Raw genomic sequence first — 11,337 nt, 5'->3', positions numbered from 1 at the left:
TGGGGGGGCAGGTGGGGGGCGGGGCTCTTCTCTGTGTTTCCTGCATCGAGAGTTGAAACTGAAATCCGCTCAGTTAACTGCGAAAAGGACTCTGAGGTGCGCAGGTGAACGGGGGTCTGCAGGGGCAAGGCCTGGGCCTCACTCAGGACACCAAGCAGCCTTGGGGCAGCAGACCAGGCCCTTCTCGGGGGTACCCCACCCCACCTGGGAGCATTTCTCACCCACCAACTGGTGAGAGCTGCTTCAGCTGTGAGCTGGAACCCTGGTGAGGCCATGACCAGGGCACCCCAGGCCGGTCAGCTGCCGTGCAGCTCACTGTGCCTCACTGCGGCCCACAGGCACGCCCTGGCCCCGCTGGAGTGCCCGGGGTCCTGGGGTGGGATGTGGGCGGAGAAAGGGTCCAGTGTCCCTTCCTGGAAGGACTCCCAGAGCCAACCACGTCTGTCCGGGACCCAGGCCTCTGCCCTCCTGCCCATGGCCAGGGACTCTAGACAGGGGACAAGCTGTCTGAGGCCAAGAAAGTGAGGGGCAGTCGGGGGTGTCAGCAGCAGCAGTGCCCGGGGCTCCATGGGGTGCAGGTGGTCAGCGGGGCACCTCTCATGGGCCTCATGCTCCAGGGGTGGTCGTGTTTGGGGAGCCCATCACCGCCAGCCTGGGCACCGACGGTTCTCACTACTGGAGCAAGAACTGGGCCAAGGCCGCAGCCTTCGTCACATCGCCCCCTGTCAACCCAGACCCCACCACGGCAGATCACCTCACCTGTCTGCTGTCCAGGTAAGCAGCCGCTCCAGGTGGCCCCAGATTGGCTGCATGCTGCACACCCTGCCAAGGCTGTGGCCCACTGGTGGCCCTGACACCCCAGGCCTCTCCCACGGCTCCCGTGGGGCAGCCCAGACAGTGGCAGGTGGGGGAAGTCTGAGCCCTTTGGTCCCAGCTGGGGCTCCCCTGGCAGGAACCAGTCCCTGCTCCCCTGCACAGAGGCACCAGCTTTGCCCAGCGAGAGCCACTCAGATGACCTCTAGCTCCTGCGGTTGTGCTGGTCAAGGGGGCTGGAGTTGACCTGGCTTCTGCCGGCTCAGGAAGGCCAGGACCCCTGGGCCCCTCTGACCCTGGCTTGTTTCCAGTGGGGACCTCCAGGTGACAGGCAGTGCCCACTGCACCTTCACCACTGCCCAGAAGGCCGTGGGCAAGGACAACTTCACGCTGATCCCTGAGGGCACCAACGGCATTGAGGAGCGCATGTCGATGGTCTGGGAGAAATGTGTGGTGAGCACAAACCTGGCCGGGGCACGCCGTCTGGGGAGCGGCTGTGGGTGGGATTCTGACGGCTGGTCAGAAGGGAACCCACCTAACCAGTGCACACTCGTGAAACAGATCAGAGCACACGGCTCCGGGGTGGCAGATCCTCCACCTAGGGCGCCTCAGACACATGGTTCTCGCCCTTCCAGATGAGACTCTAACAGCAACAGGGGCAGCTGGTAGACCCCCGACCCCCAGCTGATTCTAGTGTTGCCTGGACACTGGGTTTGCCCAGGGGTCAGCATGGGGGCTCCATGCTGTGACGTTAGTGCTCCTCCTGCAATGCCCTCAGGACCTATCGCCCCATCCTGTACCCTCCCACATCCTCAGCCCCACCTTCCCGTCCTGGGCCCTCCCGCATCCTCAGCCCCACCTCACCCAGCAACGGAGCTCTTTCCCTCAGCTGCTCCTGCCTCCCCAGCCTCCAGGGCTGCCCAAGGCGACTGTCAAGTCCTTCAGGGCACACGGGTATTGACATTGAAGCCTCACCCTTGCTGAACCTTCGTGGAAGCTTTACCCACAAAGTGAATGCAGAAAGGCTTCGTCCAGGAAGGGGCAGACCAGCGGGCGTCACTGAGATGGGCTTACTGATTCCCCAGTACAGCCTGGCAGGTGTTCTTACCCTCCGAGTGTTGCCATGGCAAGGGCCGTGGCTGGAGCCCTGTCCTGATCTTGGCTGCCTGGGTGGCACTCTAGTGCCTGTCTTCATGGGGGCCTGGTATCCATCTTTGTGGGGCCCCAGCAGCCCAGCATCCAACCTTTCGGAGGCCCCGTGTCCTGCTGTCCAACCTTGTGGGGGACCCGGTGGCCCAGCGTCTGTCCTCACAGGGGACTGGTGGCCTGGCATCCATCCTTGCGGGGTCCTGGTGGCCTGGTATCCATCCTTGTGGGTGGGCCCAGTGGCCCAGCATCTGTCCTCCTGGGGACCCGGTAGCCCAGCGTCTGTCCTCAATGGGGGCCCAGGGGCCTGGTATCCATCCTTGCGGGGTCCTGGTGGCCCAGCGTCTGTCCTCGTGTGAGCCCCACCCCAGCCCCACCCGTTACCCTCAGCCTAGCCTTCTTGCTCCCCAGGCCTCTGGGAAGATGGACGAGAATGAGTTTGTTGCGGTGACCAGTACAAATGCTGCCAAAATCTTCAATTTTTACCCAAGGAAGGGACGAGTGGCTGTGGGCTCTGACGCTGACCTGGTCATATGGAACCCCAAGGCCACCAGGATCATCTCTGCCAAGAGCCACAATCTGGTAAGAGAAGGCGGCCGTAAGTCAGGGCTGGCCTTTGTGGAGCTGGGCCCCGAGGCAGCCTTCCCAGAAGAGGCGCAGGACAGAGGCCCACGTGGCAGCAGCAGTGGACTCAGCCATCCCAGGGCCATCCACAGTGTGTCCCACGCCAGGCACTGAAATGGGCCCTGTCCATGTCACTTCGCTGCGTGACAGCTGCATCTGTGGTCCCCTTGTGCCATGGAGGAGGCCAGGGCAGAGCGGTGCCGTGTGCACCTGCCAAGCCAACAGGGAAGTGACTGACCCTGCCTGCCCACGCCTGTCCCCATTGTCCTCAAGAGAAACATGGGACTCAGAAACGAGGTCTGTAGGCTGAGGGGAACATAGTTCCAACCCCTAAGTCCCAGCATCTTGCTAGGGGCTCAGTGCAGGCACACTGGGCCTGCTTCACACTGGGCGGCCGCAGTGCTCCAGCGGCTCAGTGGGGATGGGACTGTTGAGCGCCAGCGTGGAGGCACTGGACCCTCGGGCCTCTCTCCCCAGAATGTGGAGTATAACATTTTCGAGGGAGTGGAGTGCCGGGGAGCGCCCGCCGTGGTCGTGAGTCAGGGCCGAGTGGTGCTGGAGGATGGAAAGATGTTTGTCGCCCCGGGGGCGGGCCGCTTCATCCCTCGGAAGACATTCCCGGACTTCGTCTACAAGAGGATCAAAGCTCGCAACAGGGTAGGGCGGCACCCGCGAGGGTGTTGTGCAGGCGGGCGGGTGGGCGCTGAGTTCTGGGCCCAGAACGCACCCCTGGTCAGCCTGGCCTGGCCCCCAGAGGGGTCAGGAAGACGGAGCGGGGCTGCTGCTTGCCCAGGGCCCTGGTGGGTCTGAGTGGAGCACAGCCTGCTCCCAGAATATGGCAGGGGAGGCCCCCATGGTGCTGGGACCTTCAGGCCCTGGATCAGCTCTGCAAGTGCCTGTGAACGGCAGCTGAGTCCCACCCGAGTCATCCATGTTGTTAGATAAAACACAGATATAAAGTGAGCAGACATCTACCTCCCATGGGAGCTGCCAGTTGGGCCTTAGTGTGGGTCCTTCAGGAATTCCCCGTGGACAAATGTGCACCCTGATCTGTGGCCTGGGGCGTGGACTCCTCTCCACATGAGCTCTCGGGAGCTCAGCCATGGCAGCCCCTCCCCTGGCCTTCCGGTCTCTTACTGTGGCGACACCACGTTTGCCCGGGATCATCCGTGTCCGACAGTGCAGCAGGTGTGGTCTGCCCAGACCACCAGGTGCTTCACACGCACAGGGACACTCGCAGTGGTGTCTGTGCACACACAAGTGCACGTGGGACCGCGGAGGGAGGATGAGTGTGTGCACCTGTGTTGATAAGACTGGGGAGGGACGTGTGCACACACGTGTAGGTGGGACCACAGGAGGGCATTATACATGTGTGGGGAGGACTGCAAGGAGGGAGGCATGTGTGAACGTGGGGTGAACACCCCCCCCCAGGGCAGCCCCAAATTCCTGAAGCTGGCACTGGAGAGGCACGGAGCAGGCCCAGCCCTCCAGCTGTCCATGCTCAGCCCCTCATGCCCCATCTCTGGCCCCACACCCCCACAGCTGGCGGAGATCCATGGTGTGCCCCGTGGGCTGTATGATGGGCCCGTCCATGAGGTGATGGTGCCTGCCAAGCCAGGGAGTGGCGCTCAGGCCCGCGCGTCCTGCCCAGGCAAGATCTCAGTCCCTCCTGTGCGCAACCTACACCAGTCGGGGTTCAGCCTATCTGGTGAGTTGGGCCTGGGGCACCAGGTGGGGTGAGGGGCTCTGCTGGAGCATCCTGAGGGGGCCCTGGGGCCTCAGGTACCAGGGACCAGCCTGTGCCCAGAGGGGCTGCACACAGAAGGCAGCCAGCTGGGGACTGGGGCAGGAGATGCTGCTGGGGGTGTGGGGAGGCCCCTCCTGCCCCATCTGCCCAGGGCAGCTGTGATGAACCCCCACCTTGGAGAGAGTGGCACTGGGGCGGGGGTGTCACATGGAGCCCAGGAGTGAGTGTGGTTCCAGCCTCAGGGGAGGTGAGGGGCCTTGACGAGGACNAGCATCCTGAGGGGCCCTGGGGCCTCAGGTACCAGGGACCAGCCTGTGCCCAGAGGGGCTGCACACAGAAGGCAGCCAGCTGGGGACTGGGGCAGGAGATGCTGCTGGGGTGTGGGGAGGCCCCTCCTGCCCCATCTGCCCAGGGCAGCTGTGATGAACCCCACCTTGGAGAGAGTGGCACTGGGGCGGGGGTGTCACATGGAGCCCAGGAGTGAGTGTGGTTCCAGCCTCAGGGGAGGTGAGGGGCCTTGACGAGGACCTCAGGATCATGTGGAATCCAGGTCCCCACCCAGCTGGCCCCAGAACCAAGCTTGAGGCACAAGGGAGGGGTCCGGGCTGTGTCCTGGGGCCCCTGAGGGACGTGGGAGAATGCTTGGGAGGGCTCAGGCTGCCAGGGTTCGGCCTCTGGCCTCCTAGCAGTGCTTCTGGTGCACTCTCCCAGCCCGGGGCAGTGACAGCAAAGCCCTACTCACCTCCTGGGGACTCAGGCCTGGGGGCAGGTCCCTGAGAACCCAGCACTGAGAGGCCAGGGGCAGCCTTTCATCACCTGGGGCCCACAGCAGGGATGAGGCAGGACTGGCCCGGGCTCCTCTCAGGACAGGAAGGGCTTCCTGCAGGGTCAGCTGGAGCCCGCAGTCCCCACAGCTCTTAGGATCTCCCAAGGAGCCTCACCTGCACCCCGGGCCTCAGGGATGGGAGACCTGCCGGGCACGTCTGCTTGGCCTTCTGGTGGTGGTAGGCGTGCAGGGGCTCCATGGTCCTGGCCCCGCTGACGCAGCCAGTGACTGCCTCTCGCCTTGAATAGAAGGGACCCTGCCTCTGCCCCATTCTCCCTGCTCACCTGTGCCCTTTCTTCAGGGTCTCAGGCTGATGACCACATCGCCCGACGCACAGCGCAGAAGATCATGGCACCGCCTGGCGGCCGCTCCAACATCACCTCTCTCTCCTAGACGCCCAGGACTGGCCCTGTGGGCCGTGCTGGCCCCACCTGAGGCCGCGGGGGCCCCGGGGCACTCGCCCCCCTCCTTAGCGTTTTTTTTGGTAGAAGTTTCTCAAAGGTGCTTGGCGGTCTTGCCTTCCCCCTCCCCACAGGCTCTCCTTGTGGGGTCCCAAGTCCTACTGCCAAGAGCCCCTCGAGAGAAGGGCTGAACCTGGGGAGATGTCACTGCTAGGGTGAGGTGGTACCACATGTCAGGGACAGTGCCGGCAGCCTGAGCCCAGGCACCCTAGTGCCCAGTGGGCCTGGCATGGGGACAGAGAACCTGCTGAGCTTACAGAGCGCAGGAGCAGCTGGACACTGGGTTTCTTGGCGAACCGGCAAGGGGCTGAGTCCTGCCTGGTGGGCGTTTGCCACCTCCCCACCACCAGTCACTGCCTCACAGAGCCCTGCACGCCTGCAGCCGCTCCTTGGAGGCCTGTGCCCGTCGCAGGCCAGGGAGGAGAGTGGGAGCAGAGCCCTCCTGCCTGGCACAGCTGCTGAGACTTCAGGGACCCATGAGAACCTGGTGCCGCACAGCCCTGCCTGTGGAGGGTTCCTTTTACACACCCCGAGGCCCACACCTAAGCTTTCGTAGTAGCCCTCGTCCGGGGAAGTTCTGCAATCCTTTAGGAAGACACTGCTCTTATTACAGATTGTGTATTTCCGTAGGCTTCTTAGTAGCAGCTTTGTACACTGAGGACACTGTAGCCAGGAACCTGTGCATGCCGCCCACTGCCTGGACAGGCCGTCACCCTCTGATGTGAATCGGGCCCATTAAAGACGTCTGGGTTTGAAGCCGCCTGTGCGTGGAAGGCCCCGTCTCCTCTCCCCCACGCCGTTTCTGCAGAGGCGGGGCCCGGCTGGCAGTGGGCTGGTCCAACTCCTCCTGCAGCCACAGCTCTTCTCCCCTGAATGGCAGGGAGGAGCTCAACCTCTCACAGGGAAGAGGACCGGCAGGGCAGCCGACAGCCAGGGCAGGGCAGAGGGCCCCCCCCCCCCACATTCTCACTGGACAGCCCGAGCCGCCCCAGAGGGCCGGGCAGCATGCACCACTGCCACCCGGGTGGGTGCTGCCCACAGACGCAGGCCCAGCACTCAAGGCCGGGCAGCTGTGAGGCTCTGACCTGAGCCCCCTAAGGTCGTGACTGCAGTGCTGGCACATGCTGTGTCTCATAAAAAGGGTGTGTAGACGCTCCCAGACGGTTGTCCTCACCCCAAGAGCAGGGCCTGGCTGCAGTCACTGGGCACTCACTGCTGGCCGACGAGCACAGAGGGCCAGGGACTCACCTCATGCCACCGGTTCTCTGGCCCCTGCCTATGCACCAATGGTGATGGAGAATTTCCTGCCGTGGTCTCGGGACCACAGGCGGGCCCATCTCTGACCCTGGGCTTCTCATTAAGCTGTGCAAAGCCCAGGCAGCAGCCCTGGAGGCGGCCCTGGGCCCTCCGCATTTCCTTCCTGGGGCTCCCTCTGGCCCAGATATGGGAGCTGACGTCCCCCACACCAGCATCTCCCGCTCTGCCCCAGTGTGGGGGGTGATCTAGGGAACCAGACAGCACCTAGACCCCACCAGTGTCTCGGAGAAGGACAAGGTCACCATCCTGTCATGTGCCCCAGATGCACTTACACAAACCCCCACCCCCGTCCTTCCCCCGAGCCTGTCTGACATCACCAGACTTTCACTGAGCACACGGCGCCTCTGGGCCCTCACAGGGACCAGGCCACCCTTCCTGGTAGTGACTCGGGCGTCGTGTCCTCCATGTGAGCTGCTGAGGGCTGGAAGGCTAATTCCTGCCATGATTCAGTGGACGGGTGGGTGGGGGGCGGGGAGCTGCGTTCTCTCCCCTCAGACTTCTCACTCGGCTCCTGGCATGGCCGGTTCTTCCCCAAATGTTCTTTGGCTGTTGTCATCTCACAGCCCAGTCAAGGACGGGAGGGCCCTGTTTGCCAGGGGTGCAGCGGGGCTCGTGGACACCGGTCTAGGCACGTGTCCACCATGGCCGCTGTCCTGGGAGGGGGCATAGACCTGACACACCCATTCCCCCAGAGGAAACCAGCACAGGCCTGTCTGGAGCGCTGGGCTGACGGGCTCCTCCTCCAGCGAGACTGGAGAGACGCACACAGGCCGTTTACCCAGTTTCAGTTCCAACAACAGAACCACCCAGCTGCAGCAAGAGAGACGTGTCCCTTTCCGGAGGGCCAAGCACTGCCCAGCACTGCGGTGGCTCCCCTGTGCACGGCGCTGTCCTGGGCTCCTCTGCCTCCAGCACCGTCTCTGCCTTCCACAGCCTTACGGCTCCAGAGCCACGGAGACAGGCACCCACCCCAAAGCCATCGTCCTGGAACTCTGGGGGCCTCTGCCCTGAGGTACTGCACCCCCAATTGGCTGTCTTAAGTCCAGGCCAACCAGAAACTGCAGGCACAGGCCTGATGGCCAGGCAGACACAGGACATGCGCAGAACACGCAACACCGAGCAGTTCTCACGTTATAATTCTCAGAAGTGAAAACGATACAGAAATTGCTGGGGCAGTGTGAATCTCTAGAAAACATTCACCTCCCCACCCACTACCCCCAACCCGCGCCCCTGACCTCCAAGAACTGAGCCAAGCCTGGGACACCCGCGGCCTGCTCTGCAAGGGCTCACCTTGTGAGGAGGGCTGTGCACAGCCTCGGGCTGAGTGGGGACAAAGACTCCTGTCTCATCCACGGCCCCGGCCCCCCATGAGCGGTAAGAGAGTGCCCAGCAGCGCTTCCTCCATCCAGGCGGGGCTCGGGGGCCCGCAGGCAATGCCCTCCTTGCTGCCCTCCACAGGCGTCCGCTGCACCCACAGCCTCTTGTCCCCTGCACCACCACGAGCCCAAGGTGTGAAATGTGTCCAGGCACTGTGGGCACTGCCAGCCAGGCTGCTGGATGGGAACGTGAATGCCAGGCCTCGGCCCATGGCCCTCCCTCTGGCAGCCGAGTCTCCAAAGCAGCTCAAGGGGTGAGGATCACGGGCATCCCAGCCTAGCCGCTCCCGGCCGAGGGGCAGATGGGGCCGCACATGGGAAGGGCGGAGCGTTCCTCGTCCTCCACAGGCTCTGCAGCATCCCTGGGCTCAGGGGCAGGGAGAGGCTCGCTCGGGAGGTCCTGGCTCCTCTTCAACCTGGGATGACAGGAACACACGGAGGGCGTTATGCCCCCACCTCCCTGGCCTCATGGTCCCATGACCTGCCCATGGGCTCACGGCACAGGCCATGGCGTGGATGCCCAAGATGGGCCACAGGCTGGGTGTCTGCTGGAAAGGCCAGGCTCCCAACACACTGGGTGCGGCAGGGAGCCTGGGGGCGGGTGGGGCACGTGAGCACACTGGCAAGGCTCGGGTGTTTCCAGCCAGAAGCCGAAAGGCCTGATTCTCTGCAGGTGCCGTAGGTCAGTGACTTGGGAACAAGGCTCGGCTGAGCCTCATTCTTCACCCGATCGTCTGACCCCCGGGGTGCCAGCCAGTGCCCTCACCTGTCTGCACACGCCCTGCAAGTCCTGCCCACAAGAGCTCAGACACCTCCTCCAGGAGGCCCTCCTGCCCCGCACAGGCAGAGGGGGCACCCATCCTCCCTTGGGCCCCAAGGTGGCAGCTGCTGCTATTTCTGGCCTTGCCTGCTGCTAGTCATCTGTGCCCTTCTGTCCTCTAGGGCCTGACATTGAGGAGAGGTCTGCTGAGAGACTGAGAGTGCCTGGGTGGGGAGTTGACGTGGCTCTGATGGGGCCTCCTAGGAAGTCACCACCCCTCACCTGGGCAAACGACGAGTCTCTCCCCAGATTCCAGCCACAGGCCCCGCGGGAGCTCAAACATGCCAGAGCCTGGCAGGGGCCTCCTGCCGCTCCCCTCCACAGCCGCTGCTCAGAGTCCCCAAAGACAGTGGGGCCACACACCCCAGGCCCATGGATGCCAGCTCATGTGGCCAAGAAAACCTTAAACCTTAGCCCCATTTTCCTCCTCTCTGCCACCATGCCCACCCACCCCCAACACACTCACTTTTCTCTGTTAAAAATCACAAAGTCTTGCTGGATTGCATCAAGGCAGTCTTGAAGATAGTCATTCTCCTGTGGACGGAAAGGCACATGTAAGTGTGGGGGACACTGTCCAGGTTCCACCCACTCCCCTCAAGTGAGTGTCTGGGCATCCCCATCAGGCCTCCACCTGTGGCTTTCTTTGGCCGATGGCCTCTGGGCTGTTGAAGCATCCTGGCCCTCCAGGAGCCAGACTGCCAGGAAGCTCGCATCTCCGCGGGGGATTCACCCAAGCCCGAGGGACACCAATGCCCAGCTCCCTTGCCTCAGGGTGGATGGCTTGCACTTGCTCCGTGGGGCCTGCCGGACCAGGCGGAAGCTGTTCTCTGCGGGACTTTGCTGGAAACCACTCCCTTGCCAGGCCTTTCCTGTCTCATACCAGCTTCTCCCAGCCCCTCATCACAGCACACACAAGCCCATCCCAGGCCTGCTTCTGGGGCCCTGCCCAGAGAATCCTGGAACCAGGGCTGTCTTAGAAGCAAGCCCTCAGGACAGGTTTGTGGACTGAGGCTGCCCCTTGCAGGACCCACCCTTGGTGTGTGTGATGGGCAGGCAGGACCGATTCCCAAGACGCAGGGGTTGGGAGGGTATGGGTGGGGTGGAGGGGGTGCTGGTCACTCAACGCCGGCATGGTGTGGGGAAAGCATCATTATGGTGGCCACGGACTTGGATGGTGACGTCAGTTACTACCAATGTGTGAGCAAATGACAGACCCAGATCAGTCAAGTCACAGTGGAAAGTGCAGGGAGTCGCAGGCCTCGGGGTGGCGTTAAAAGGGCCCCCATCTGCAGCTGAGGTCCACTTTTGAGGACCACAGAGCCTCAGATCCACAGGCTCAGGAAGTCACTCATGTCACAGCCAAGGCCCTGCGAGGGAGGGTGCTGGGCTCTGAAGGCCGGAGGGGATGTGTGAGTGGGTGCACACAAGAACGCTCACCCCTACCTAGACATACAAAAGGTATAGCAAAATCCAGTGTTTCCATCTTACGGGACCACCATCCCACGCGAATGGCCAGTGAAGGAGGCGTCATTACGCAGTGTGTGACAACAGTCTGCGTTCACTCCAGATGGACAACGGCATGCTTTCACGGCCCCACCCAGGGCTAAGGGGTCTCTTCGCTGTCAGTGTCATCTGTGCCTCAACCACCTGGACACTCTTGCCCGCTATCCATGGATCCTATTTTTGGTCTCGCTCTGTCACCCAGGCTGGAGTGCAGTGGCGTGATCTTGGCTCACTGCCAACTCCACCTCCCAGGATGAGGGTCTGACTGAGCCACCGGGATCTTGCAATCCACAGTGACACAGGGTGGGAGGGGTTGGGGTGGGCACCAAGGATGCAGAATGTGAGCACCCGTCGTGGCCCTGTGTGCAGCCCAGTGGCAGGGGCTGCTGGTCATCCTGCAATGTTCACAGCCATGTTTTCCTAGGCAGAGAGGTTACCAGAAGCCTGAGGAGCTGCTCCAGAAACATCTGAAAGAGGTGGCTCTGAGCGGCGCTGAAGCTGGGCTGTGAGTCACCGAGATGTGCAAGCACGACCCTTTTCCACAGGGACTCCCAAGGTGTGTGGAGCGCTCCCAGCAGGACGCCATAGTGGGTTCTGTGCCTGGCCCGGATCTGCCCTGCCCTTCCTCTGACGGCCCTGCCTGTGCCTCTTCCTTGGGTGGCTGGAGCCCTTTGCCAGCACACACAGAGCCAGGGGGCCACAAA

General features: G+C 63.0%; 2 protein-coding genes across 2 annotated transcripts in view; one reads left to right on the top strand and one right to left on the bottom strand.

Annotated features, from left to right (window-relative positions):
* DPYSL4 (dihydropyrimidinase like 4) overlaps positions 1-6,390 on the top strand; it is a 19,077-nt gene extending 12,687 nt beyond the window's left edge. The window contains exons 10-15 of the mRNA XM_017893861.1: positions 618-774; positions 1,125-1,266; positions 2,371-2,541; positions 3,061-3,240; positions 4,126-4,291; positions 5,458-6,390. Of these exons, the coding sequence (XP_017749350.1) occupies positions 618-774; positions 1,125-1,266; positions 2,371-2,541; positions 3,061-3,240; positions 4,126-4,291; positions 5,458-5,549 (908 nt within the window). The 3' untranslated portion in view covers positions 5,550-6,390. The remainder of the gene's footprint in view (positions 1-617; positions 775-1,124; positions 1,267-2,370; positions 2,542-3,060; positions 3,241-4,125; positions 4,292-5,457) is intronic.
* A 1,653-nt stretch (positions 6,391-8,043) lies between these two features.
* The window catches only part of STK32C (serine/threonine kinase 32C), a 98,382-nt gene continuing 95,088 nt past the window's right edge, over positions 8,044-11,337 (bottom strand). The window contains 2 exon segments of the mRNA XM_017893858.1: positions 8,044-8,726; positions 9,597-9,664. Of these exon segments, the coding sequence (XP_017749347.1) occupies positions 8,588-8,726; positions 9,597-9,664 (207 nt within the window). The 3' untranslated portion in view covers positions 8,044-8,587.

Source organism: Rhinopithecus bieti, unplaced genomic scaffold (assembly GCF_001698545.2).
Source record: "Rhinopithecus bieti isolate Rb0 unplaced genomic scaffold, ASM169854v2 scaffold_24263, whole genome shotgun sequence".
In the NCBI taxonomy this organism is placed as follows: Eukaryota; Metazoa; Chordata; class Mammalia; order Primates; family Cercopithecidae; genus Rhinopithecus; species Rhinopithecus bieti.
Note: the sequence above shows the minus strand (reverse complement) of the source record. Positions and strands in the feature narration are given on the sequence as shown.